Here is a 27,500-nt window from a genome sequence, read left to right on the forward strand (position 1 = left end):
AGAGCCCTGTCTGAAGATCTAAGGTTGATTGAGGAGTCAGGAGAGCCCTATCTGAAGATCTAAGGTTGATTGAGGAGTCAGGAGAGCCCTGTCTGAAGATCTCAGGTTGATTGAGGAGTCAGGAGAGCCCTGTCTGAAGATCTCAGGTTGATTGAGGAGTCAGGAGAGCCCTGTCTGAAGATCTAAGGTTGATTGAGGAGTCAGGAGAGCCCTGTCTGAAGATCTAAGGTTGATTGAGGAGTCAGGAGAGCCCTGTCTGAAGATCTCAGGTTGCGCTCAGGTTCATACGGTAGCATGTCTAAAGTCTAAAATGTAAGCGGGGGCCAGACCTCGCAGGGCTTTAAAATTTGACGGAATGTTAGTAACATTTTAACTTGTTCTTCCATTATAGAAACAAGTGGATTTATAACCAAAACCATCCATGTTCTTTAGGAGAAATGGTGTTAGTGTTCTTTAGGAGAAATGGTGTTAGTGTTCTGTGGAGAAATGGTGTTAGTGTTCTTTAGGAGAAATGGTGTTAGTGTTCTGTGGAGAAATGGTGTTAGTGTTCTTTAGGAGAAATGGTGTTAGTGTTCTTTAGGAGAAATGGTGTTAGTGTTCTGTGGAGAAATGGTGTTAGTGTTCTTTAGGAGAAATGGTGTTAGTGTTCTGTGGAGAAATGGTGTTAGTGTTCTGTGGAGAAATGGTGTTAGTGTTCTTTAGGAGAAATGGTGTTAGTGCTCCGTGGAGAAATGGTGTTAGTGTTCTTTAGGAGAAATGGTGTTAGTGTTCTTTAGGAGAAATGGTGTTAGTGTTCTTTAGGAGAAATGGTGTTAGTGTTCTGTGGAGAAATGGTGTTAGTGTTCCGTGGAGAAATGGTGTTAGTGTTCTGTGGAGAAATGGTGTTAGTGTTCTTTAGGAGAAATGGTGTTAGTGTTCTGTGGAGAAATGGTGTTAGTGTTCTGTGGAGAAATGGTGTTAGTGTTCTTTAGGAGAAATGGTGTTAGTGGTCTGTGGAGAAATGGTGTTAGTGTTCTTTAGGAGAAATGGTGTTAGTGTTCTGTGGAGAAATGGTGTTAGTGTTCTTTAGGAGAAATGGTGTTAGTGTTCTGTGGAGAAATGGTGTTAGTGTTCTGTGGAGAAATGGTGTTAGTGTTCCGTGGAGAAATGGTGTTAGTGTTCTGTGGAGAAATGGTGTTAGTGTTCTTTAGGAGAAATGGTGTTAGTGTTCTGTGGAGAAATGGTGTTAGTGTTCTGTGGAGAAATGGTGTTAGTGTTCTTTAGGAGAAATGGTGTTAGTGTTCTTTAGGAGAAATGGTGTTAGTGTTCTGTGGAGAAATGGTGTTAGTGTTCTGTGGAGAAATGGTGTTAGTGTTCCGTGGAGAAATGGTGTTAGTGTTCTTTAGGAGAAATGGTGTTAGTGTTCAGTGGAGAAATGGTGTTAGTGTTCCGTGGAGAAATGGTGTTAGTGTTCTGTGGAGAAATGGTGTTTGTGTTCCGTGGAGAAATGGTGTTAGTGTTCTGTGGAGAAATGGTGTTAGTGTTCTGTGGAGAAATGGTGTTAGTGTTCTGTGGAGAAATGGTGTTAGTGTTCTGTGGAGAAATGGTGTTAGTGTTCTGTGGAGAAATGGTGTTAGTGGGAATGAAAACATAGGCGCACCACCGGAAGAGGAGGGCTGAGGGCAGACCAAAACCCCGGTTTCCAGTCAGCATAGGTCTAGTTAATCCCCCCCCCCCCCCCCCCCCAGAGTCAAATCAAAGGTAAAAAAAACAGCAGAGGGCGCTGTTTTTCCTTATTTTTGACGATGGGTTCCCAGATTGGGTTTAAGGTGGTATAGGGTTAGGTTTAAGGTGGTATTTATGTACCTGGTATCAGTATAACTGTAAGGATGATGCAGTAGAACATCTTGTAGGAAACGGTCCATCAGGCTGGAGGTTCTGGAGGTTCTGCTAACAGAGGAAGTGGTGCTGGAACCTCTGGATGAAACACGAACCGACTGACGATGTCTGGAGCTGGAGATATGCTGAAAAATATTAATATTATTATTATTATTACTACAGTTATTATTACTATTACTATTACTGTTAGTTATTGTTATTATTATTATTATTATTATTATTATTATTACTACTACAGTTATTATTACTATTACTATTACTATTACTGTTATTATTATTATTATTATTATTATTACTACAGTTATCATTACTATTACTATTACTATTACTGTTATTATTAATATTATTATTATTATTACTATTACTGTTATTATCATTATTATTATACTGAACTATTCTGAACTTATATATATATATATATACTACTGTATATATGTATATATATAGTCAAATACAATATTTGCTCCTCTGCCAAAAACCTTGGTGTAATTCTGGATAGCGCCTTCAAATTTGACAAACATATCAGTTCCGTGGTAAAAGCTAGTTTCTTCCAACTCCGACTCCTCGCCAAGGTTAAGGCCTATCTCCCCCGACAACAACTAGAAATAGCCATTCACGCCTTCATTTCCTCACGACTGGACTATTGCAATTCCCTCTACACTGGCTTAGAACAATCATCCGTCAGGCGCCTACAGCTGGTCCAAAATGCTGCGGCTCGCCTTCTCACCGGCACAAAAAGACGTGAGCACATCAGTCCTGTCCTGGCCTCACTTCACTGGCTCCCTGTCAATTTCAGAATTCATTTTAAGGTCCTTTTATTTGCTTTTAAATCTCAAAACGGGCTTGCTCCACTATACCTCTCTGAGCTCATCAATCCATATATTCCAGCCAGGGCCCTAAGGTCCGCTGATCAGTCCCTACTGATCGTCCCAAAGACCAAAAAAAGGACCAGGGGTCGCCGCGCTTTTGCTGCTGCCGCCCCTACGCTCTGGAACGACCTCCCTCTCCCCATCCGTTCTGCCCAGTCCATTGGGGTTTTTAGATCCCTTCTAAAAACCCACTTATTCTCTTTGGCTTTTAATTAGTGTGGTTGCCCTAACAGGGCAACCAGACTATAGTAATCCTTACACTTATTATTGTAGATAAACTTTAGTTTAGACCGTCTCTCCTCCCACAGTTTTTATCCCCCAATGTCGTGCCATATTTCAAAATGACCGTCTTGACTGGGAATCGTGCGCTTGTATTTTGCTAAGATATTGGTTAAATAGTTTAATTGATATTGATTTATTAGTGCATTAAATTTCCCCATCCGCTTCAATGAAAAAGTGAAAAAACTCAAATTCAAGTATTTCTTTCTCAGAAACCGTAAGAGCTAGAGTTACCAGATTTGGAGGGGAGGTTCATAATTTAGTCCAAAATTATTGAAAAAATTATTACACTAATCGGCCACATGGTGGCGCTATAACAGCCCCCTTTACGTTTTGGCCTATAACTCTTGAACCGTAGGTCGTAAAATCAAAATGTCTTTTTCCCTAGATTCCTTGGGTCATGACGCAACTCCTTATATAGGCCACGCCCATTTGCGTCAGGATAGATTTTCCGCCATTTTGAATTTTCTTCAAAACACACTTTTAGCTCCTCCTCCCATATATTTTGTCCAAATTTCACAAAAATCGGTACACATAATCTTTGGACCCATGCGATAATCTGGACCGAAACAGAATTTTGATAATCCATACCGTTCGTCCGTAAATGGCTTCCAAAGTTAGCGGAAGGGGCCCGTTTTACAAAAAAGGCCACAAATCACGAACGAAACGTCCAGTCAATCCCAAATTTGAATCACATGTCGCGGGTGGTTTACTGAACAAATCCCCAAAATAATTTCCACTTTGATCCATAGGGGGCGCCACAAATGCTCAAAATGTAACCGTTTGATGCAAAAACCTTATGTTGGGGGGATCAATCCTCTCAAAATGAAACGCAAGTGATCTCAGGAGTTACGTGACAATGTAATTGGCACAGCCTCCTACGGTATTCCTCCCAGCGTATTCCTCGAGTCCCGGCGGCAGCGACCCGCGACTAGCGTCGGTGCAACCACACTCTGCAATTGCCCTGAATTGCGACGCGTCTAGTTGTCCTTGATCTGCTGCTATTGTGTCCTAATAATGCACTGTTTTTGTCTGTGCGCCAATGGGCGCTTATTGATGCGTTGATGCTTCGTTTTACTCAACCCTGTACAGCACTTTGGTCAGCTTTTGTTGTTTTAAATGTGCTTTATAAATAAAGTTTGATTTGATATATATAGAGAGAGAGAGAGAGAGAGAGAGAGAATATATATATATACTACTGTCTGTATATATGTATAGAGTAAGGCTGTGACCTTAACGCGTTTCGATTCATTAATTACAGAAAACATATTGTGTTACATCCAGGATGATTTAAATCTGCCCCAGTGTGTATATGTTAATATGTGTGTGTGTGTGTGTGTGTGTGTGTGTGTGTGTGTGTGTGTGTGTGTGTGTGTGTGTGTGTGTGTGTGTGTGTGTATATGTTAATATGTGTGTGTGTGTGTGTGTGTGTGTGTGTGTGTGTGTGTGTGTGTGTGTGTGTGTGTGTGTGTGTGTGTGTGTGTGTGTGTGTGTGTGTGTGTGTGTGTAGATATTAACCTGTTCCAGCCCAGTATACAGAACCCTACAGTAAGCACAGTATCCTTGTCTGTTGGTCTGCTGTCTGGATGGACCTGGTTGTTCTTCTGACCCCTGACCCCTACACACACACACACACACACACACACACACACACACACACACACACACACACACACAGAGTTTCCAGTGAGTTTATGAGAGCATTCTATATGAACATCCTTAACACTGTGAGCTTGTAGATCTAACCTGTCTGTATTGTCTGTCTTCCTGTGTGCATCAGGATGCCCCGCCCCTGATAAATAGTAATAATAAAATCACATCAAATATAAATAATAAACATAATTAGAACTCTCACGCACACACACGCGCACGCATGCACACACACTCACACTCACACACACACACACACACGCACGCACACGCACACACACACACACACACACACACACTAGGGGTGTGCCGATATATCGCGATACGTTTTCGTGACGATATGTATCGTTTTGGGGGAAAAAAATATCGTAAAAAAAAAAAAACAGGCCCGAGGTGAAAAGGGTGACAACGTGTTGTTTTTTTCGGGTCAGGTGTCACACTATTGCCCTATTTGGATTCAAAACGGCTATTGTAGCTGAAAAGCTACAAGTTTGCGTCTGAATAATGCAAAAACAGAATTATTTGTTTGCATTTTTTCTCCCCCATATATTTTCATAATAAAAAAGTGCGTATCGTATCGTATCGAAATCGTATCGAAGTTGTGAGCCAAATATCGTATCGTATCGTTTGGTGAAATTAGTGTATCGGCACACCCCTAACACACACACTCACTCACACTCACACTCTCACACACACACACACACACACACACACACAGAGGATCATACCATTCCCAGGGGGGGGGGTGCAGCGGTCAGAAGCAGGCATGCTGAGTTGTACATCTGGAAAAAAAATACATAAATAAATAAATAAAAATAATACATGAATAAATATAAATCAGTGGATTAATGTAGCAGCTGTCTCTCTTTTTCTGTTTAATTTCATTCATTAATTAAATAACAATCTAATACATTATTATTATTATTACTATTTCTGCCTCACCTCTACTGTGGCTAAAAGTCATTAGAGGTGAATCTTTCCAAATAGCTGATCTACAAGTTTCAAAGAGTCCTAGTGTAAAATAAGGCTTCAAGGGTTATTTAATTTTTTTATTTTAACATCAACTCAGGCTTAAACTGATTGATGCAATATTTACATATTTTATCAACAGCCCCCTTCCTTTATAAACCCATTGTAACTTCAGACTCATTTTAACCATTTTAGACACATTAAAACACACGTCTCTGCTTCTAGTGACTGATATTGTCCTTCTAATGAATGTTAGACTCATTAAAACACACGTCTCTGCTTCTAGTGACTGATATTGTCCTTCTAATGAATGTTAGACTCATTAAAACACACGTCTCTGCTTCTAGTGACTGATATTGTCTTCTAATGAATGTTAGACTCATTAAAACACACGTCTCTGCTTCTGGTGACTGATATTGTCCTTCTAATGAATGTTAGACTCATTAAAACACACATCTCTGCTTCTGGTGACTGATATTGTCCTTCTAATGAATGTTAGACTCATTAAAACACACGTCTCTGCTTCTAGTGACTGATATTGTCCTTCTAATGAATGTTAGACTCATTAAAACACACGTCTCTGCTTCTAGTGACTGATATTGTCTTCTAATGAACGTTAGACTCATTAAAACACACGTGTCTGCTTCTGGTGACTGATATTGTCCTTCTAATGAATGTTAGACTCATTAAAACACACGTCTCTGCTTCTAGTGACTGATATTGTCCTTCTAATGAATGTTAGACTCATTAAAACACACGTCTCTGCTTCTAGTGACTGATATTGTCTTCTAATGAATGTTAGACTCATTTACTGGAGTATTTCAAAATGTCAGTACTTTTACTTCTACTCCACTACATCTCAGAGGCAAATATTATACTTTTACTCCACTACAATTATTTGAAAACTTTAGTTACTTTGTAGATATATTATAGAACATACTTTAACCATTTCAGCCCTATTTTATACCTAACGATTTGAAAATAGCCGATCTACAAGCTCACATTTATTTACCTTTTAACTTTATTGTGTTTAATGCGACGCATTAAACAAAATGAAGTTAAAAGGTAAATAGAGCTCAACATTAAACAAAATGAAGTTCAAAGGTAGATAGAGCTCAACATTAAACAAAATGAAGTTGAAAGGTAAATAGAGCTCAACATTAAACAAAATGAAGTTTAAAGGTAAATAGAGCTCAACATTAAACAAAATGAAGTTCAAAGGTAAATAGAGCTCAACATTAAACAAAATGAAGTTGAAAGGTAAATAGAGCTCAACATTAAACAAAATGAAGTTGAAAGGTAAATAGAGCTCAACATTAAACAAAATGAAGTTCAAAGGTAAATAGAGCTCAACATTAAACAAAATGAAGTTGAAAGGTAAATAGAGCTCAACATTAAACAAAATGAAGTTGAAAGGTAAATAGAGCTCAACATTAAACATTATGAAGTTCAAATGTAAATAGAGCTCAACATTAAACATTATGAAGTTCAAAGGTAAATAGAGCTTAAACAAGCTCAGTGCTTATGAGTCTTCCAGTTTAGTAGACCTTGTATTGTGAATTTGTACTTCCATGTACTGATGTTCTCATGTCTTACTAAATAAAGTACATCAATCAATCAATCAATCAATCAATCAATCAATCAATCAATCAATCAATCAATCAGCTCATAGTGAAGTTAAAAGGTAAATAAAAGGTTAGGGTTTAATAGTAAAACATTAAACATAATGAAGTTAAACGGTAAATAGAGCTCAACATTAAACACAATGAAGTTCAAAGGTAAATAGAGCTCATAATGAAGTTAAAAGGTAAATAAAGGGTTAGGGTTTAATAGTAAAACATTAAATATAATGAAGTTAAAAGGTAAATAGAGCTCATAATGAAGTTAAAAGGTAAATAAAGGGTTAGGGTTTAATAGTAAAACATTAAATATAATGAAGTTAAACGGTAAATAGAGCTCATAATGAAGTTAAAAGGCAAATAGAGTTAAACAATAAACGTACCTGTGTTTATTTTGGTGGAAAAACAGAGGGCATTGTGGGAAGCGTCTATGGTGACATAGGGAACATTTTTACCTTTATTTTAAACATCAGGCATCCTTAATTTGTATTAAATGTATAATCATTATAATGAATATATAATAATATAATGAATAATAAATATAATCATATAATGAATCATAATTATAATAAATATAACAATATAATTAATATGAAGGGTTTTGTCATCATTTTGACATTTAAACATCAGGCACTTTTACTTTGAGTTCAATTTATAATACTTATAATAAATATAATAATATAACTAATCATTATTATAATAAATATAATATAATTAATAATTCATATCATAATATAATTAATCATTATTAATGTCTTTACATTATGAATAAAAACTATATTTCTATCTTTTATAACTTCATGAACTAAAGGGCTTAACTTACATCATTTAATAACTTTATGAAGAAAAGGTGAATAGTGTAAATAGCCGATCTACAAGCTCAAACATGTGGCATCGTGACCAGTTTTGAGCTTGTAGATCTGCTATTTACACTACATTTTTCAACATGGAAATTATTATGCCGATTATTATGATTATGCAATAATCGGCGAATAAATGATTATAGACTTACAGTTTCATTGATATTCATTTAAAATGACTTTATTGATTTAAACAGCCTGACCATAGAGTTACAGCCTGACAGATGAAATGTTGAGGCAAAAACACACCACAACCACTGTGACGTCATCTACTGAAACACAATGTTGGTCAGTCTGACCCCTGCTGGTGAGGAGGGGAACTGATAGATAGATAGATAGATAGATAGATAGATAGATAGATAGATAGATAGATACATAGATAGATAGATAGATAGATAGATAGATAGATAGATAGATAGATACATAGATAGATAGATAGATAGATAGATAGATACATAGATAGATAGATAGATAGATAGATAGATAGATCGATAGTTAGATAGATAGATAGATAGAGATAGATAGATAGATAGATAGATAGATAGATAGATAGATAGATAGATAGATAGATAGAGATAGATAGATAGATAGATAGATAGATAGATAGATAGATAGATAGATAGATAGATAGTCTGGACGGACAGACAGACAGCAACACTTATGGAATACTTTCATTACCGTAAGCAACAAGCAAGGAAATACTTTGTTTTGTTTATACTTTTGGGTCAATGTTCATTTATGTATTAAGTAGCTGTGTAATAAGTGGGATAATTGTCAATCCTCCCTTACATAATACTATATATATATATATATATATATATATATATATATATATATATATATATATATATGCATACATGTATTACATAATACTTAATACTTCTTACATCATACTTAATACTTCTTAGTTCTTACATAATACATAATACTTAATATTCTTACATAATACTTAATATTCTTACATAATACATAATACATAATACTTAATATTCTTACATAATACATAATACTTAATATTCTTACATAATACATAATACATAATACTTAATATTTCTTAAATAATACATAATACATAATACATAATACTTCATATTTCTTAAATAATACATGCAATAAGAATTCTGATTCTGATTCTGAAAAGAAATTCAAATGAAATGCAACAACTGTCTTGAACAGCAGGGGGCGACAACACGCTCTTCTCTCAAAGCACCGGAAGCTCAAGGAGAAGGAGAAGAAGAAGAAGAAGACGGCCGAGTCTTGTCTCTAGATCCCATCTCTCGGAGGGATTGTCACTCAGTGATTGGCCAGTTGGTTGCCATAGAGACCTAAAGGCCCGGGCCGTTAAGATGTATTAGTCGAGCTGTTGCCCGGACAACCAACAGCTAATCAGAAGACGGGCCGTCCCTCCAGGCAATGGGATGCAGTGTATAAAGCGTTCCACGTGTTAGAATTCTCTCCTTTCTCCTTCAGTCAGTCAGACCGTCTGTCTCTGTTATTAATATTATAATAATATTATTATAGCATCTATACATCTGTCTCTGTTATTAATATTATAATAATAGTATTAATCATGGGATTCGGAGACTTGAAGACTCTCAGCGGCCTGAAGCTTCTAAATGACTTCCTTCAGGAGAGAAGTTATATCGAAGGGTTTGTTATTATTATTTGTATTTATTATTATTGTTATTGTTGTTGTTATTATAATTATAATAAACTTCTTAATGACTTCCTTCAGGATAAGAGTTATATTAAAGGGTTTATTTTTGGACAAGTTTGACAGCAGAGTTGGTGACTTAATGAGCTGTGTGACTCCAGGGGGCGCTGTGCTGCAGTCAAACGGTCTGGTCACTAAATGCTTTCATTCGCGTTATGTTTCCTAAACTCTGTAGTTTAATGAAATAAAATGATTCATAACCTTATTTATGACAAGTTTAGTTTTTAATGTTTCACCACAGAGAGCCTCCTGCAGTCACCAGATTATCCAAGTCACCAAGTTGTGTGTAACAGCCTTTTCCTTACTGCTAAGCTAGCATTAGCCTGTAAGACTGATATATCATGTATGTTATACTATAGTATATTTATATATTAATGATCATGTACTCTTTAGTATAGATGGAGTAAACCTGAAGTATTTGAAGTATTTGTATTAAAAGTATAGAAACGTGCACGGTTGGTGTGTGACGTGTCAGTTATGTAAAGTTAGCTTTGATCGAAGTACTTTATATAGAAAGACATGGAAACAGTACATGTAATGAAACAGTACATGTAATGTAATGAAACAGTACATGTAATGTAATGAAACAGTACATGTAATGTAATGAAACAGTACATGTAATGAAACAGTACATGTAATGTACTCGTACATGTAATGAAACAGTACATGTAATGTACATGTAATGTAATGAAACAGTACATGGAAGTACAATTCACAATACGAGGTCCTCTAAACTGGATCGCTCATAAAAGCACAATGTCTTATTTAAAATGAGATCCACGTGCACTCACATCATGATTACATTTAAGAAAACACTATGCAGAACATTATACAATCAGCTTACAGGTTACTGGTATGAAAAACAAGACATATGTACAGTAAACAGTTCGAGGGGGGGGGGGGGGTAGGTTAAGACTCTGACTGGGGCCGGTTTGGAATGGCAGCCTCCTGAAGGTGTTTTTAGGGCAGTTTTGAAGCGAGTAGGGTTTTACACTCCTTTACTCCTTTAGGTAGGGCATTCCACATTTTTGTTGAGTTCATTCCCTTGTTTGTGCCAAATCGTGGTTGAACATGATCAGTGGAGCTGCCTCTGGTGTTATGATTGTGGACTTCATTTACGTTCTTTTAAGTATTTTGATGTCAGTCAGTCAGCCCATGGTACATGGGTATCTTAATGTTGTGGTGTATCTTGTAGACCAGGTTGAAGTAGTTAGACAGGTACATGGGTATCTTAACGTTGTGGTGTATCTTGTAGACCAGGTTGAAGTAGTTAGACAGGTACATGGGTATCTTAACGTTGTGGTGTATCTTGTAGACCAGGTTGAAGTAGTTAGACAGGTACATGGGTATCTTAATGTTGGGGTGTATCTTGTAGACCAGGTTGAAGTAGTTAGACAGGTACATGGGTATCTTAATGTTGTGGTGTATCTTGTAGACCAGGTTGAAGTAGTTAGACAGGTAGTTAGACAGGTACATGGGGATCTTAATGTTGGGGTGTATCATGTAGACCAGGTTGAAGTAGTTAGACAGGTACATGGGTATCTTAATGTTGGGGTGTATCTTGTAGACCAGGTTGAAGTAGTTAGACAGGTACATGGGTATCTTAATGTTGTGGTGTATCTTGTAGACCAGGTTGAAGTAGTTAGACAGGTACATGGGTATCTTAATGTTGGGGTGTATCTTGTAGACCAGGTTGAAGTATTTAGACAGGTACATGGGTATCTTAACGTTGTGGTGTATCTTGTAGACCAGGTTGAAGTAGTTAGACAGGTACATGGGTATCTTAACGTTGTGGTGTATCTTGTAGACCAGGCCCATTGCAAGTTGCTGTACTCTGTCCTCAACCAGGACAGCATGATTTCAAACTAATTTACGCCTCAATTAATTAACCTTTTTTTAACAGTGAATATGGCAGAACTACAAGCTCACAACGTGTCCTTTGTGAGCTTGTAGATCTGCCATTTTACGCCAACATTGTAAACACAATAATTTAAAACAATGGTTACTCATTTTAGTTTTAAAAAAAAGGATGATTCGTAGAATGTTGCTTCTGTGTTTATTCATTAAGTTGTTATTGATTTATTGTCTGTGTGTGTGTGTGTGTGTGTGTGTGTGTGTGTATGGCGCGCTATGTTCCATACTTATAATTGTGTGTGTGTGTGTGTGTGTGTGTGTGTGTGTGTGTGTGTGTGTGTGTGTGTGTGTGTGTGTGTAGCTATGTTCCCTCCCAGGCAGACATCGCTGTGTTTGATGCCGTCTCCTCTCCTCCTTCCTCTGATCTGGTCCATGCTCTGAGATGGTTCAACCACATCCTGTCCTATCAGAGAGAGAAGAACAGGTTTGATTGAACATTTATAATACTTTGACTAAAAGGTCCATCCAAAGGTCTTGTTTCTATTGGGGTCCTTGGTATTCAATTCATTACAAGACATACAAGACACTGTATGATGTTATAGAGGTATCTAAAGACATGTGTTCACTGTATAATGTTATAGAGGTATCTAAATAGATGTGTTCACTGTATAATGTTATAGAGGTATCTAAAGACATGTGTTCACTGTATGATGTTATAGAGGTATCTAAAGACATGTGTTCACTGTATAATGTTATAGAGGTATCTAAATAGATGTGTTCACTGTATAATGTTATAGAGGTATCTAAAGACATGTGTTCACTGTATAATGTTATAGAGGTAGCATTCTGTAGAGTTATAATATATCTAGAGTGCGGACTGCACGACTTCCTGGTTTCCTATGTATGAATACTAATGACTTCCTGGCTTCCTCTGTATGAATACTAATGACTTCCTGGTTTCCTCCAGTCTACCAGGAGTCAAGAGGCCATTGGGTGAATACGGTCCAGTGGGCGTGGCTGACAGCACAGGCCCTGCCCCTGCCTCCGCCACCAAGGAAGACGAGGAAGACATTGATCTGTTCGGCTCCGAGGATGAAGAGGTGAAAACACACGCACACGCACACGCACACAACAAAACAACTCTCAAACATGCACTTAGACAATATTTGCTACACACACACACACACACACACACACACGCGGCCCCATGGAAAGATGCCAGTTTGTCCCTTCAGCATAAGACCCATGATGCAACAGGACAAGTGAAGCTGGTGTTCTGTTGTACAGAGTGACATTATGTGGTGTCAGCTCTGTTGTACAGAGTGACATTATGTGGTGTCAGCTCTGTTGTACAGAGTGACATTATGTGGTGTCAGTCCTGTTGTACAGAGTGACATTATGTGGTGTCAGTCTGTTGTACAGAGTGACATTATGTGGTGTCAGCTCTGTTGTACAGAGTGACATTATGTGGTGTCAGTCTGTTGTACAGAGTGACATTATGTGGTGTCAGCTCTGTTGTACAGAGTGACATTATGTGGTGTCAGCTCTGTTGTACAGAGTGACATTATGTGGTGTCAGCTCTGTTGTACAGAGTGACATTATGTGGTGTCAGCTCTGTTGTACAGAGTGACATTATGTGGTGTCAGTCTGTTGTACAGAGTGACATTATGTGGTGTCAGCTCTGTTGTACAGAGTGACATTATGTGGTGTCAGTTCTGTTGTACAGAGTGACATTATGTGGTGTCAGTCCTGTTGTACAGAGTGACATTATGTGGTGTCAGCTCTGTTGTACAGAGTGACATTATGTGGTGTCAGCTCTGTTGTACAGAGTGACATTATGTGGTGTCAGCTCTGTTGTACAGAGTGACATTATGTGGTGTCAGCTCTGTTGTACAGAGTGACATTATGTGGTGTCAGCTCTGGTACCATTTACTAACTTAGGACCACGTTCTGTGAGACTGAAGTCAAAGGAAGAAGACCGGTTCCTCACCCTTGCTTTACTGAGGAACCAAAGGTTTTCTTCGGCCTCCCTCACACATCCTGAAGGTACAAACGTGGCATCTTTCCATGGGGGGGGGGCAGCAGTGTTGCTGCTTGGAGCATCAACACAAACTCAACAAAGTTGCAGAACCATATGTTCAGGTGTCAGTCACTCACCTCTCAGCAGCTCTGTGTGTCAGATCCTTTATGTAATGTTTGTGTTTACATGAAGTTAGTTTTACTTATCCTCTCCTCTCCTCTCCTCTAGGACAGTGCAGAAGCAGACAGGGTGAATGTTAATCTCTCCTCTCCTCTCCTCTCCTCTCCAGGACAGTGCAGAAGCAGACAGGGTGAAGGAGGAACGTATCGCTGCCTACAACGCAAAGAAGGCTAAAAGTAGGTCACAACCTTTCACCTTCTGTCATGACCTTTCACCTTCTGTCATGACCTTTCACCTTCTGCTTAGAGCCTCAACCCGGCCTGAACAATTACCATAATTTTATATGTATGTAAAATAATATATATTATTTGACATACATATAGTATATATTATTTTATATGTATGTAAAATAATATATATTATTTTATATGTATGTAAAAACATATATATTATTTTATATGTATGTTAAAACATATATATATATATTATGTATGTAAAAACATATATATATAATTTTATATGTATGTAAAATAATATATATATTTTATATGTATGTAAAATAATATATATATTAATATGTATGTAAAAACATATATATATGATTTTATATGTATGTAACATATATTCTGGACCAGAGATAGTCTGATATAGGATAACAATAATGTGTGTGTATGTAGATATAGATAGAGATATAGATATATATATCTATCTCCTGGACCAGAGATAAGCTGGTCAGTAGACAAATTAAATACAAAGTTGCACAAAATAAAGTAAAATCCTTTTCCTAGTGGTTACTCTACTATCTGACTGTCTGATCTACAAACCCTCACACTACAAGCCAAGTGGTTACTCTACTATCCATCTGATCTACAAACCCTCACACTACAAGCCTAGTGGTTACTCTACTATCCATCTGATCTACAAACCCTCACACTACAAGCCTAGTGGTTACTCTACTATCCATCTGATCTACAAACCCTCACACTACAAGCCTAGTGGTTACTCTACTATCTGACTGTCTCTAACTGATCTACAAACCCACAACACATGGCATCCAGGTCACATTGTGGGCTTGCAGATCTGCTATGTTCAGTCTTATGACTCATTTAAGTAACCGATCTACAAGCTCACAACGTGTTGGATCAGGATGTTGTGAGCTTGTAGATCAGTAGAGCTTGTAGATCAGTAGATTAGTAGAGCTTGTAGATCAGTAGATTAGTAGAGCTTGTAGATCAGTAGATTAGTAGAGCTTGTAGATCAGTAGATCAGTAGAGCTTGTAGATCAGTAGATTAGTAGAGCTTGTAGATCAGTAGATCAGTAGAGCTTGTAGATCAGTAGATTAGTAGAGCTTGTAGATCAGTAGAGCTTGTAGATCAGTAGATCAGTAGATTAGTAGAGCTTGTAGATCAGTAGAGCTTGTAGATCAGTAGATTAGTAGAGCTTGTAGATCAGTAGATTAGTAGAGCTTGTAGATCAGTAGATTAGTAGAGCTTGTAGATCAGTAGATCAGTAGAGCTTGTAGATCAGTAGATTAGTAGAGCTTGTAGATCAGTAGATCAGTAGATCAGTAGAGCTTGTAGATCAGTAGATTAGTAGAGCTTGTAGATCAGTAGAGCTTGTAGATCAGTAGATCAGTAGAGCTTGTAGATCAGTAGAGCTTGTAGATCAGTAGAGCTTGTAGATCAGTAGATCAGTAGATTAGTAGATCAGTAGATTAGTAGAGCTTGTAGATCAGTAGATTAGTAGAGCTTGTAGATCAGTAGATTAGTAGAGCTTGTAGATCAGTAGATTAGTAGAGCTTGTAGATCAGTAGATTAGTAGAGCTTGTAGATCAGTAGATTAGTAGATCAGTAGATTAGTAGAGCTTGTAGATTAGTAGAGTTTGTAGATCAGTAGATTAGTAGAGCTTGTAGATCAGTAGATTAGTAGATCAGTAGATTAGTAGAGCTTGTAGATCAGTAGAGCTTGTAGATCAGTAGATTAGTAGAGCTTGTAGATCAGTAGATTAGTAGAGCTTGTAGATCAGTAGATTAGTAGATCAGTAGATTAGTAGAGCTTGTAGATCAGTAGATTAGTAGAGCTGTAGATTAGTAGATTAGTAGATTAGTAGATCAGTAGAGCTTGTAGATCAGTAGATTAGTAGAGCTTGTAGATCAGTAGATTAGTAGAGCTTGTAGATCAGTAGATTAGTAGATCAGTGGATCAGTAGAGCTTGTAGATCAGTAGATTAGTAGAGCTTGTAGATTAGTAGAGCTTGTAGATCAGTAGAGCTTGTAGATCAGTAGAGCTTGTAGATCAGTAGATCAGTAGAGCTTGTAGATCAGTAGATTAGTAGAGCTTGTAGATTAGTAGAGCTTGTAGATCAGTAGATTAGTAGAGCTTGTAGATCAGTAGATTAGTAGAGCTTGTAGATCAGTAGATTAGTAGAGCTTGTAGATCAGTAGATTAGTAGAGCTTGTAGATCAGTAGATCAGTAGATTAGTAGAGCTTGTAGATCAGTAGATTAGTAGAGCTTGTAGATCAGTAGATTAGTAGAGCTTGTAGATCAGTAGATTAGTAGAGCTTGTAGATCAGTAGAGCTTGTAGATCAGTAGATTAGTAGAGCTTGTAGATTAGTAGAGCTTGTAGATCAGTAGAGCTTGTAGATCAGTAGATCAGTAGAGCTTGTAGATCAGTAGATTAGTAGAGCTTGTAGATCAGTAGATCAGTAGATTAGTAGAGCTTGTAGATCAGTAGATTAGTAGAGCTTGTAGATCAGTAGATTAGTAGAGCTTGTAGATCAGTAGATTAGTAGAGCTTGTAGATCAGTAGATCAGTAGATTAGTAGAGCTTGTAGATCAGTAGATTAGTAGAGCTTGTAGATCAGTAGATTAGTAGAGCTTGTAGATCAGTAGATTAGTAGAGCTTGTAGATCAGTAGAGCTTGTAGATCAGTAGATTAGTAGAGCTTGTAGATCAGTAGAGCTTGTAGATCAGTAGATTAGTAGAGCTTGTAGATCAGTAGATTAGTAGAGCTTGTAGATCAGTAGATTAGTAGAGCTTGTAGATCAGTAGATTAGTAGAGCTTGTAGATCAGTAGATTAGTAGAGCTTGTAGATCTAATGGCTGTTCGGGTCAGGAAGATATTGATGACTTTTCCTGCTAAAGCAGCGCTCTGATTGGCTGGTGACATTAATGATGATCCAATCACCATCTTTCGGCTGATCATGTGATGGACACACTCTTAACCTGATATGTCACCTGTGTCCTTTCTGATTGGTCAACATCGTTTCTATGGTTACTGACTGCTCTGCCTGTCTGTGTCTCTCTCTCTCTTTGTCTCTCTCTCTCTCTCTCTCTCTCTCTGTGTGTCTCTCTCTCTGTGTCTTTGTCTCTCTCTCTCTCTCTCTGTGTGTCTCTCTATCTCTCTCGCTCTGTGTCTCTCTCGCTCTCTCGCGCTCTCTCGCGCTCTCTCGCTCTCTGTCTCTCTCTGTCTCTCTCTGTCTCTCTCTGTCTGTCTCTCTTTCTCTGTCTCTGGCTCTCTCGCTCTCTCGCTCTCTCTCTCTGTGTCTCTCTGTCTCTGTCTCTCTGTCTCTGTGTCTCTCTGTCTCTGTGTCTCTCTCTCAGAACCAACCCTCATCGCCAAGTCATCCATCTTGTTGGATGTGAAGCCGTGGGATGATGAGACAGACATGGTGAAACTGGAGGAGTGTGTCCGTACTATCCAGATGGATGGACTGCTGTGGGGACAATGTAAATATTATATATACTATATATATATATATACTATACTATATACCACTACACAGATATTACTATTATATATATACACCACTACACTATAGATATTATATATAGATACTATATGACTGCTGTGGGGACAATGTATGTTTATATATATGTTACAGGGAAATTGGCATTCCAGGGAAATTGAAAGGGGTACGCTTGTTTTCATCCCCCCTCAGGCAATTCTGTAGAATCAACGCTAGAGGGCAATGCAAGCCAGACATGAGCCCCACACCACACACAAGCACACGCGCACAAACGAGCGCGCGCATGTGCACGCGCGCGCGCGCGCACCCCCCAAGCACAAGGGGGCGGGCCTGGCGGGCTGTGTTAGTGCAGTGAGTGGCACTTGGGGCAAACGCAGTCCCCACAACATCATTTACGATTCTGTGCCTATCAGTACATAACTCGGACGGCGCTTAAGTCGACTAGCAGACCATCGGCCGGTCGTCGCGGGCACTCGCGCCTGGAGGCGCTCGGGCGCGACTCCTCGGCCTCAAGGTCTGCTGAGTCAGCGCGCCTCCGTCATGGTCCAAAACTATACTTTATCAGCGAAAAAAAAGTAGTCCGCGGTTGTTCGAAAGAGTAATGTCCCAAGCGGGAGTCAAACCCAGGCTCCCAGTGGTAGTGGGTGGGGAGTCCAATGATTATCGAAGTGCGCCACTGAGGCTTGTACTAGTGGTGTAAAGTAACAAAGTAGATTTACTCGAGTACAATTTTGAGGTATTCGTACTTTACTTGAGTATTTCTCTCATATTATCCATTTTATTTTCAGCGTTCCCCTAGCGTAGCTTCCTGGTTGCTATGTTGTTGTTGTGGTGGTTGTCGTCCTCGCATCAAAGCCCCGCCTCGCAGCACCGCTCCGCGCCTATAAAACAAGCGCTCCCCTGTCATTTTCCCTGGAATGCCAATTTCCCTGGAATGCCAATTTCCCTGTGACATATATACTATATACCACTACACTATATAGATATTATATTATATATATATATATATATATATATATATATATATATATACCACTACACTATTATATTATATATATAAACATTTTCGATTTTCTCGATTTATGTTTTGTCCATTGTCGCCCGTTTTTCTTTAATAACACGGTTTAGGAAGGTCGGCCGACGACAAACTACATACCTGAGTAGTTCACTTTGAGCTGCATCCAACACATCCAACTCATCCACTGCCATTTCCGTCGGCCTTACTGTTAGGCCGCTAGGGGCTAAGGGCCTAGGGGCCGCTAGGGGCCTGGCCCGACTAATTAGCATAGATTTTGGGCCCGAACCTGACCCGACGTTTTCGGGCCAAACCTATGCTAACTAGTTGGGATAATGTTTACATTAATAATGTTACATTGTAATGGTTACATTGTAATGTTTAATGGTTACATTGTAATGTTAATGGTTACATTGTAATGTTTAATGGTTACATTGTAATGTTTAATGGTTACATTGTAGTAATGTTACATTTATGTGTTTCTTCCTGTAGCTAAGCTGGTTCCCGTTGGTTACGGCATCAGGAAGCTGCAGATTGGCTGTGTGGTGGAGGATGACAAGGTGAGGAGCTTTGTGATTGGTTAATTCACAATCTAGGTATAGCTCACATGCTTAAGGTTAGGGTTAGCAATGATTACTATCACAATATAGATCTATTTAACACTGTTACTGAACACACTCTATAGTAATGATTACTATCACAATATAGATCTATTTAACACTGTTACTGAACAAACACTCTATAGTAATGATTACTATCACAATATAGATCTATTTAACACTGTTACTGAACAAACACTCTATAGTAATGATTACTATTAGTAGGTTGTGGTGCTCAGTAGGGTGTTGTATCTCCCAGTAGGGTGTTGTATCTCCCTCTAGAACCCGAGGACTCTTCATACAATGTTTATACTTTATTATTTTCTAGGTGGGAGCAGACATGTTTATAATGTCATCTTTATTCTCAGACATGTTTATAATGTTTATAATGTCATCTTTATTCTCAGACATGTTTATAATGTTTATAATGTCATCTTTATTCTCAGGTGGGAACAGATGTTCTGGAGGAGCAGATCACAGCGTTTGAGGATTATGTTCAGTCCATGGACGTTGCTGCTTTCAACAAGATCTAACACAATGCTACACACAACACACAACCCTACACACACACTTAAAGAACAACACTCTTATTAAAGAACACACTGAAGCATCCTGCTTGGAGCTGCAATAAAAAGCACTTCAGAAAAACTTACGTTTCTGTTTAATTCACCTTAATGTGTCTTTAATTCACTTTAATGTTTCTTTAATCCACCTTAATGTGTCTTTAATTCACCTTAATGTGTCTTTAATTTACTTTAATGTTTCTTTAATCCACCTTAATGTGTCTTTAATTCACCTTAATGTGTCTTTAATTCACCTTAATGTGTCTTTAATTTACTTTAATGTGTCTTTAATTCACCTTAATGTGTCTTTAATTCACCTTAATGTGTCTTTAATTTACTTTAATGTCCACCTTAATGTGTCTTTAATTCACCTTAATGTGTCTTTAATTCACCTTATGTGTCTTTAATTCACCTTAATGTGTCTTTAATTCACCTTGTGTCTTTAATTCACTTGAATGTGTCTTTAATTAGATGAATGTGTTTTACAGGAGTGTTTGTATTACATCATGTTAGAATCACATGTTAATATTCCTCAGGAAATTACACTCTTTGCTGTTTGTGCCTAAAACTATGATAATTATTATAACAATAATAATATTAAGGCCGTGTATAAAATACTGCTGATGGACATTAGTTAAATAATGACATCCTGGTTGCTTTGGGATGGAGGGATTCTACTCTACCATGAATAACATCATGTTAACTAAGGTTCTTTAGAGAGTTGCTTCCTGTAAAGTAATGTACTCCTACATATAGATAGATAGATGAATGATAGATATATAGTGGATGGATAGATACAGTAGAAGTAGATAGATAGATGGATAGCTAGCTAGTAGATCCTGAAATATATCTTATATCAGGGGGTCCTCAGGGGGTCCGGCAGATGTTAGTGTGATATAGGAACTTTAATTATTAACCACTTGAACCCCTGGATCCATATTCTGTGGGGAACATTTGCCCAAAATAGCCGACCGTGTTGTGAGCTTGTAGATCTGCTACCTCACAGTGAGCTTGTCGATCTTGTAGATCTGCTACTATATATATATGTATATGTATATATGACCAGAATCACATTAATATTCCTCAGAAAAGTTAGACTGTTTGCTGTTTGTGCCTAAAACTATAATAATTATCATTATTACAACAATATCAGGGAAAAAAGAGCGGACCAAGTACAGACCGACCTAACAGAAGTATTGAGGGTTTAAGCCTTAAACCCTCAATACTTCTGTTAGGTCGGTAGTCTGTACTTGGTCCGCTCTTTTTTCCCTGATACTATATTTATTTTCAGTCATTTAACCTTAAACTTTAAGTGGTTAAATGACTGAAAATACATTTTAACATGAATCATAAAGATTAATAAAAGTTATTAATTTTTTAAAAACCAGATGCTGTAGTATATATAATAAGATGAGGTATATATATATATATATGTAGTTATGTAGTTTGTATAATAAGATGACGTTTCATTTATGGTTTGTATAAATATTTAAATGAAATGAATTCATACTTTTTCCACCACTGCTACTAGTTTACTTTACTTGTGACGTGTCAAGCGCCCAAAATAACAGATTTACAAGCCCATCTGCGACGCGTTGTGGGCTTGTAGATCTGCTATTTTCATCAGAAAGCTCGCTTCCTGGTGTCTCTTCTTCGACACTCAGAAAGGACAACAGCTCAGTGTCGCCCTCCTGTGGTTCATCGTTGCCTCCACACTCTGTGCTTTGAGTCGCATTGTGATCAAAATGTGTTAAAAAGTGGGTAATAGCGCCCTCTGGTGGGTAATATACCAAAGGTCGGTTTGTATTTTAGCCGTACGACGGTGACGCTCCCCGAAAAGAGCCGATGTTGAGAGCTTGTAGATCGGCTATTTTCGGCGACCGCGCAGCCGCAGTACACAGTCACAGAATTCAATATGTCACCGATTTCAACGTAACACACGGGAAATCTGTCTTAATGTGTGACTGTGTTTACATCTGCTAGCTGGCTAGCCACCTAGCCAGCTAGCTAGCTAGCCGACTAGCTTCTCAAGTAATATAACTAAAAACAAGTCCTGTATTTATTGTAAAACTTTCTTTAATTCAATCGACAGTTGTGTTAAATAATCTTCTATCTTTTAATACAACAATAAAACATGTAAAAACACCTTATAACAGCATGAAGATAAAATAAAGCTAACAATGGCTAAAGCTAGCGCTAACTGCGCATGCTCAGTCCTCACAAAGGTCGGTTTATATTTTAGCCGTACGACGGTGACGCGCGCCGAAAAGAGACGATGTGGAGCTCGTAGATCGGCTATTTTCGGCGACAGCGCAGCCGCAGTACACAGTCACAGAATTCAATAGGTCACCAATTTCGACTGAACACACCGGAAATCTCTGTCTTAATGTGTGACTGTGTTTACATCCGCTAGCCGGCTAGCCACCTAGTCCATAGACTCTACTCTAATATATATTATATTATTTATATAATAACAACTCTGACTCTAGTTGGGTTGTAATGGAGTTAGCAGGTTTAGTCAGGAGAGCTTTTAAATACATTGGTTTATTATTTATAAAACCCACACAGACATAAAGGTGTTCAGGAGCACTGATTTATTATATAAAGAACATAAAAAAGTAGAAAAACAGAGATGGAGGTTTGCGCCCGACATCGACGATATAAAACCAGATACTAGACATATCAGTTGGTGGTGATCTACAGGCCCAGGTTGTGAGCTTGTAGATCTGCTATTTTCACTATATTTGAAATAGAGCTTAAGTGGTTAATTCATGTACTTTTTCCCTTCCTAGAAATGTAATGGAGTCAAAAGTACAATATTTGTCTTTGGAATGTAGTGAAAGTCATAATTATCCAAAAATACAAATACTAAAGTAAAGTACAGATACTCCATGTACTTAAATGTACTTAAGTATGGTACTCAAGTAAATATAGTTTGTTACTGTCCATCACTGATTGATTATTATTATGACCTCTTTATTCTAACAGCAGAGCTGTAGTTTGACACTGTGTCCACATGAGGGCGACAAAGACGGTTGAATAGAACTAGATGGACAGAGCAGTTCCACTGAAACCCTTGAGAAGAAAACAAACTGCATGTTTTACACATTAATGTAAATATAACATATTTATTAAACATTTATTAAACATCATATACATTTATTAAACATGGATACATTGATCGAATAAAAAAGTTAGCACACACACACACACACACACACACACACACACACACACACACACACACACACACACACACACACACACACACAGACCACGTGACTTGCTCACATGACCCAGATCATGTGACCTGGTACATAACAGCTTCACCTCAGAGTCTGTTCTTCAGTTTAGACTTTTACTCTCTGTAGCTTTAGTCATACTTATTATTGTATCTATTAATACTTATTACTTTGTGTATTAATACTTATTACTTGATCTATTACTCATTACTTTCTTACCATCCATATTAAGCTCAGTATAAGATGCAGAGTCTCAGTTCAGTTCTGTTGCTTTTAATGGCTTTGTTTCTGAAGGAGTCTCTGATGATCCCTCCTCACCAGGTAATATATTACTTATTACTTTATCTATTACTAATTACTTTATCTATTATTAATTACTTTATCTATTACTTATTACTGTATCTATTATTAACCCCCACCAGGTACTATATTACTTTATGTATTGTGTATTTACTACTACTACTTATAACAGTGTTGTTGTGCAGGAACTAATAACTATTAGGGATGGAGCCGAAGGTTTTCATCTTTTAGCTTCATAAATGCTGACCTGCACCTCCAGTCGGGGTCTAACAACATGTGCACCAGTCTTCTTTAGTATATATATATATATATATATATATATATATATATATATATATATATATATATATATATATATATATATATATAATGTGAGCTTGTAGATCTGCTGTTTTATTTGGTTATTTTATAGTGAGCTTGTAGATCTGCTATTTTATTTGGTTATGTTATTGTGAGCTTGTAGATCTGCTGTTTCATTTGGTCATTTTATTGTGAGCTTGTAGATCGGCTATATTATTTGATAATGTTATTGTGAGCTTGTAGATCTGCTGTTTTATTTGGTTATGTTATTGTGAGCTTGTAGATCTGCTGTTTCATTTGGTCATTTTATTGTGAGCTTGTAGATTTGCTATTTTATTTGGTTATGTTATTGTGAGCTTGTAGATCTGCTATTTTATTTGGTTATGTTATCGTGAGCTTGTAGATCTGCTGTTTTCCCACTCTTATAACTGTTGTTCTCTCATTGGCCAGGAGGTGGCGAGAATGGCTCGCTTCGTGGCCAATCAGGTGACTTGGGCCAGCATGGCGACCATCGCGTCCCGCCCGCCGGTCCAGGGCCAACCGTTTAGCAACACCTTCTCTGTGAGCGACGGACCAATAGGAGCGGGTTCTGGAGTTCCTTATATGTACCTGACCCGCATGGAGATCTCTGTACAAGACCTCATGGTACTACTACACACTACTACACACTACTACACACTATACACACACACACACACACACACACACACACACACACACACACACACACACACACACACACACACACACACACACACACACACACACACACACATACACTCACACACACATATACACATTATACACTTATATGTACCTGACACGCATGGAGATCTCTGTACAAGACCTCATGGTACTACACACAGTACTACACATTATACTACACATTATACTACACACTATACTACACATATACACACATATACACACATATACACACATATACACACATATACACACATATACTTGGACCTCATGCCATCTGGTCGGAGATACAGAACCTTAAAGTGGCAAAAGGTTTGTTTTAGCAGGAGTTTTGTCCCCTCAGCCATCGCGGTATTAAACCAACTGCCCCGTCCATAGGAAGGTTTTCTGTGTACAGTGGGGACCTCATGTCTTTGTCTTTGTGATATGTTGTTTTTGTTGTTATTAACGAACAGACCGTGTGAAGACAATTTTCCCCTTGGGGACAATAAACATTATTATTAAATACACACATATACACACACACACACACACACACACACACACACACACACACACACACACACACACACACACACACACACACACACACACAGGACAATATCAGTCACCAGAAGCAGAGACGTGTGTTTTAATGAGTCATCATGGTTAAAATGGAGTTTGAAGTTACAATGGGTTTGTACGGGAAGGGGGCGTGTCTGATAAAATTAATTTAAAATATGTAAATATTGAATCAAGTAACTTCTAAAATGTCTGAGGTGAAACACAGAAAACTGAGTTGAAGTTTCAAGGTGAAACATAGAAGACTGAGTAGACGTTAAGAAGAGTTTTAAAGTGAAACCGCTCTGATCATAAAACAGCTGAGTCACTCACAGTTATCATAAAGTGCTGAGTCATCCTCCACCCACAAACTGCTGACTCACTGGTTACATAACTTTATTGTCACATCATACGTTTACAGTAGTTATTACATAACTTTATTGTCACATCATACGTTTACAGTAGTTATTACATAACTTTATTGTCACATCATACGTTTACAGCAGTTATTCAACAGTTTTTACAAACTGTTCTGTTGAGTTTTAAACTAGTTTGAAATTCACAGAAAACCAAAGTTCATCTCTACATATTTATCTACATATTTATATACATTTACAGAGATTTTAGGTTATTTATTTGAGTTTCATGTCATTTATTAGACTTTTTATTGTTTTTACAATAAGTAGTTTTAATACCACGTGTTCATGTTGGGTTGAACTTATATTATATAAATATAATTTATATATTTTATTGTGTTGAAACCTGTATTGATTTATTTCACCAAAATAAAATCTTATCAATTATTCAACTCTATCTGTCTGTCTGTCTCTCTACCTTTCTCTTTCTCTACCTGTCTCTCTCTCAGGAGGACAGACGGGCGTCTCTCTCTATGTCTCTGGCTCAGACACATTACTAATGTCTCTCTACCTGTCTCTCTCTCTACCTGTCTCTCTCTCAGGAGGACAGACGGGCGTCTCTCTCCATGTCTCTGGCTCAGACACATTACTAATGTCTCTCTACCTGTCTCTCTCTCTACCTGTCTCTCTCTCAGGAGGACAGACGGGCGTCTCTCTCCATGTCTCTGGCTCAGACACATTACTAATGTCTCTCTACCTGTCTCTCTCTCTACCTGTCTCTCTCTCAGGAGGACAGACGGGCGTCTCTCTCTATGTCTCTGGCTCAGACAGATTACTAATGTCTCTCTACCTGTCTCTCTCTCAGGAGGACAGACGGGCGTCTCTCTCTATGTCTCTGGCTCAGACAGATTACTAATGTCTCTCTACCTGTCTCTCTCTCAGGAGGACAGACGGGCGTCTCTCTCTATGTCTCTGGCTCAGACACATTACTAATGTCTCTCTACCTGTCTCTCTCTCAGGAGGACAGACGGGCGTCTCTCTCTATGTCTCTGGCTCAGACACATTACTAATGTCTCTCTACCTGTCTCTCTCTCAGGAGGACAGACGGGCGTCTCTCTCTATGTCTCTGGCTCAGACACATTACTAATGTCTCTCTACCTGTCTCTCTCTCAGGAGGACAGACGGGCGTCTCTCTCTATGTCTCTGGCTCAGACACATTACTAATGTCTCTCTACCTGTCTCTCTCTCAGGAGGACAGACGGGCGTCTCTCTCTATGTCTCTGGCTCAGACAGATTACTGCAAACAGGAAGGATTTGATCCTCAGAGTCCACTCTGTGCTCATCTCATTCTGTCTGGATCCGTTCTGGAGGTAATACTGCTATATATATATATATATATATATATATATATATATATATATATATATATATATATATATATGTATATATATATATATATATATATATATATATATATATATATATATATATATATATATATATATATATATATATATATATATATATACATACACGTGTACACGTTTTGTTTTTTCTCCCCTTCTCCCGTGACGTATACATGGTCCTCCTCCACACACACACACACACAATGCTTGAAACTAGGGCTGGGACTCGATAAAAAAAATTCATCTAATTAATTAGAGGCTTTGTAATTAATTAATCGCATTTTAATCGCATATCAATATTTGACCTGAGAACAGTGAAAAGCATTTTTTTCAAATGGATTTTGGCATACGTCTTTAAGTACATGTACTCAAGAAGTACAATTTTGAGGTATTTGCACTTGACTCTCGAGTATTTCCAATTTCTAATACTTTTACTTCTACTCCAGTAACTCCACTACATCTCAGAGGCAAATATTTTACTTTTACTCTACAATTATTTGAAAACTTTAGTTACTAGTTACTTTGTAGATTTAGATTATTATTATAAAACATACAGTAACCATGTGAAAATAGCAGATCTACAAGCGCAAGGCATTGTGAGCTTGTAGATCTGCTATTTTCCACCACTGGAGGCTGGTAGAGATAAAGATAAAGTTAATGATAAAGAAAACTTTATTGTCCATTAAATTGACATGAAATGGAAATTTGTCTTTGGCAAACCAGCAGTCAGTTACAACAATAAAACATTACAAAAATACACAGGTGCATTAAAATACTATATAAAAATGCACTCACATTAACACAACAACAGTGGTCATGAGCAGTGGCGATTAGACTATCTAAACATTTTCTTATTTAAAATGTCCACAGCAGTTGGCACAAACAACGTT

The 27,500-nt window shown here is 37.7% G+C and overlaps 3 protein-coding genes across 3 annotated transcripts in view; 2 read left to right on the forward strand and 1 right to left on the reverse strand.

Annotated features, from left to right (window-relative positions):
• zdbf2 (zinc finger, DBF-type containing 2) overlaps positions 1-7,665 on the reverse strand; it is a 27,890-nt gene extending 20,225 nt beyond the window's left edge. Inside the window, exons 1-5 of the mRNA XM_080422334.1 lie at positions 7,648-7,665; positions 5,405-5,458; positions 4,773-4,818; positions 4,545-4,644; positions 1,846-2,003 (exon numbers count right to left, since the gene is read on the reverse strand). Coding sequence (XP_080278460.1) covers positions 1,846-2,003; positions 4,545-4,644; positions 4,773-4,818; positions 5,405-5,444 — 344 coding nt within the window. The 5' untranslated portion in view covers positions 5,445-5,458; positions 7,648-7,665. The remainder of the gene's footprint in view (positions 1-1,845; positions 2,004-4,544; positions 4,645-4,772; positions 4,819-5,404; positions 5,459-7,647) is intronic.
• Positions 7,666-9,579: 1,914 nt separating this feature from the next.
• eef1b2 (eukaryotic translation elongation factor 1 beta 2) lies at positions 9,580-19,846 on the forward strand. The gene is made up of 7 exons (XM_080422699.1): positions 9,580-9,774; positions 12,054-12,176; positions 12,660-12,792; positions 14,002-14,068; positions 17,439-17,564; positions 19,092-19,159; positions 19,645-19,846. Exons 1-7 carry the CDS (start codon positions 9,695-9,697, stop codon positions 19,729-19,731), a joined length of 684 nt encoding a protein of 227 aa, XP_080278825.1. The 5' UTR covers positions 9,580-9,694; the 3' UTR covers positions 19,732-19,846.
• A 3,231-nt stretch (positions 19,847-23,077) lies between these two features.
• The window catches only part of creg1 (cellular repressor of E1A-stimulated genes 1), a 13,957-nt gene continuing 9,534 nt past the window's right edge, over positions 23,078-27,500 (forward strand). The window contains exons 1-3 of the mRNA XM_080422799.1: positions 23,078-23,324; positions 24,054-24,248; positions 26,455-26,574. Coding sequence (XP_080278925.1) covers positions 23,247-23,324; positions 24,054-24,248; positions 26,455-26,574 — 393 coding nt within the window. The 5' untranslated portion in view covers positions 23,078-23,246. The remainder of the gene's footprint in view (positions 23,325-24,053; positions 24,249-26,454; positions 26,575-27,500) is intronic.

This window comes from Gymnoscopelus braueri (assembly GCF_963280865.1).
Source record: "Gymnoscopelus braueri genome assembly, chromosome: 24".
Taxonomy (NCBI): Eukaryota; Metazoa; Chordata; class Actinopteri; order Myctophiformes; family Myctophidae; genus Gymnoscopelus; species Gymnoscopelus braueri.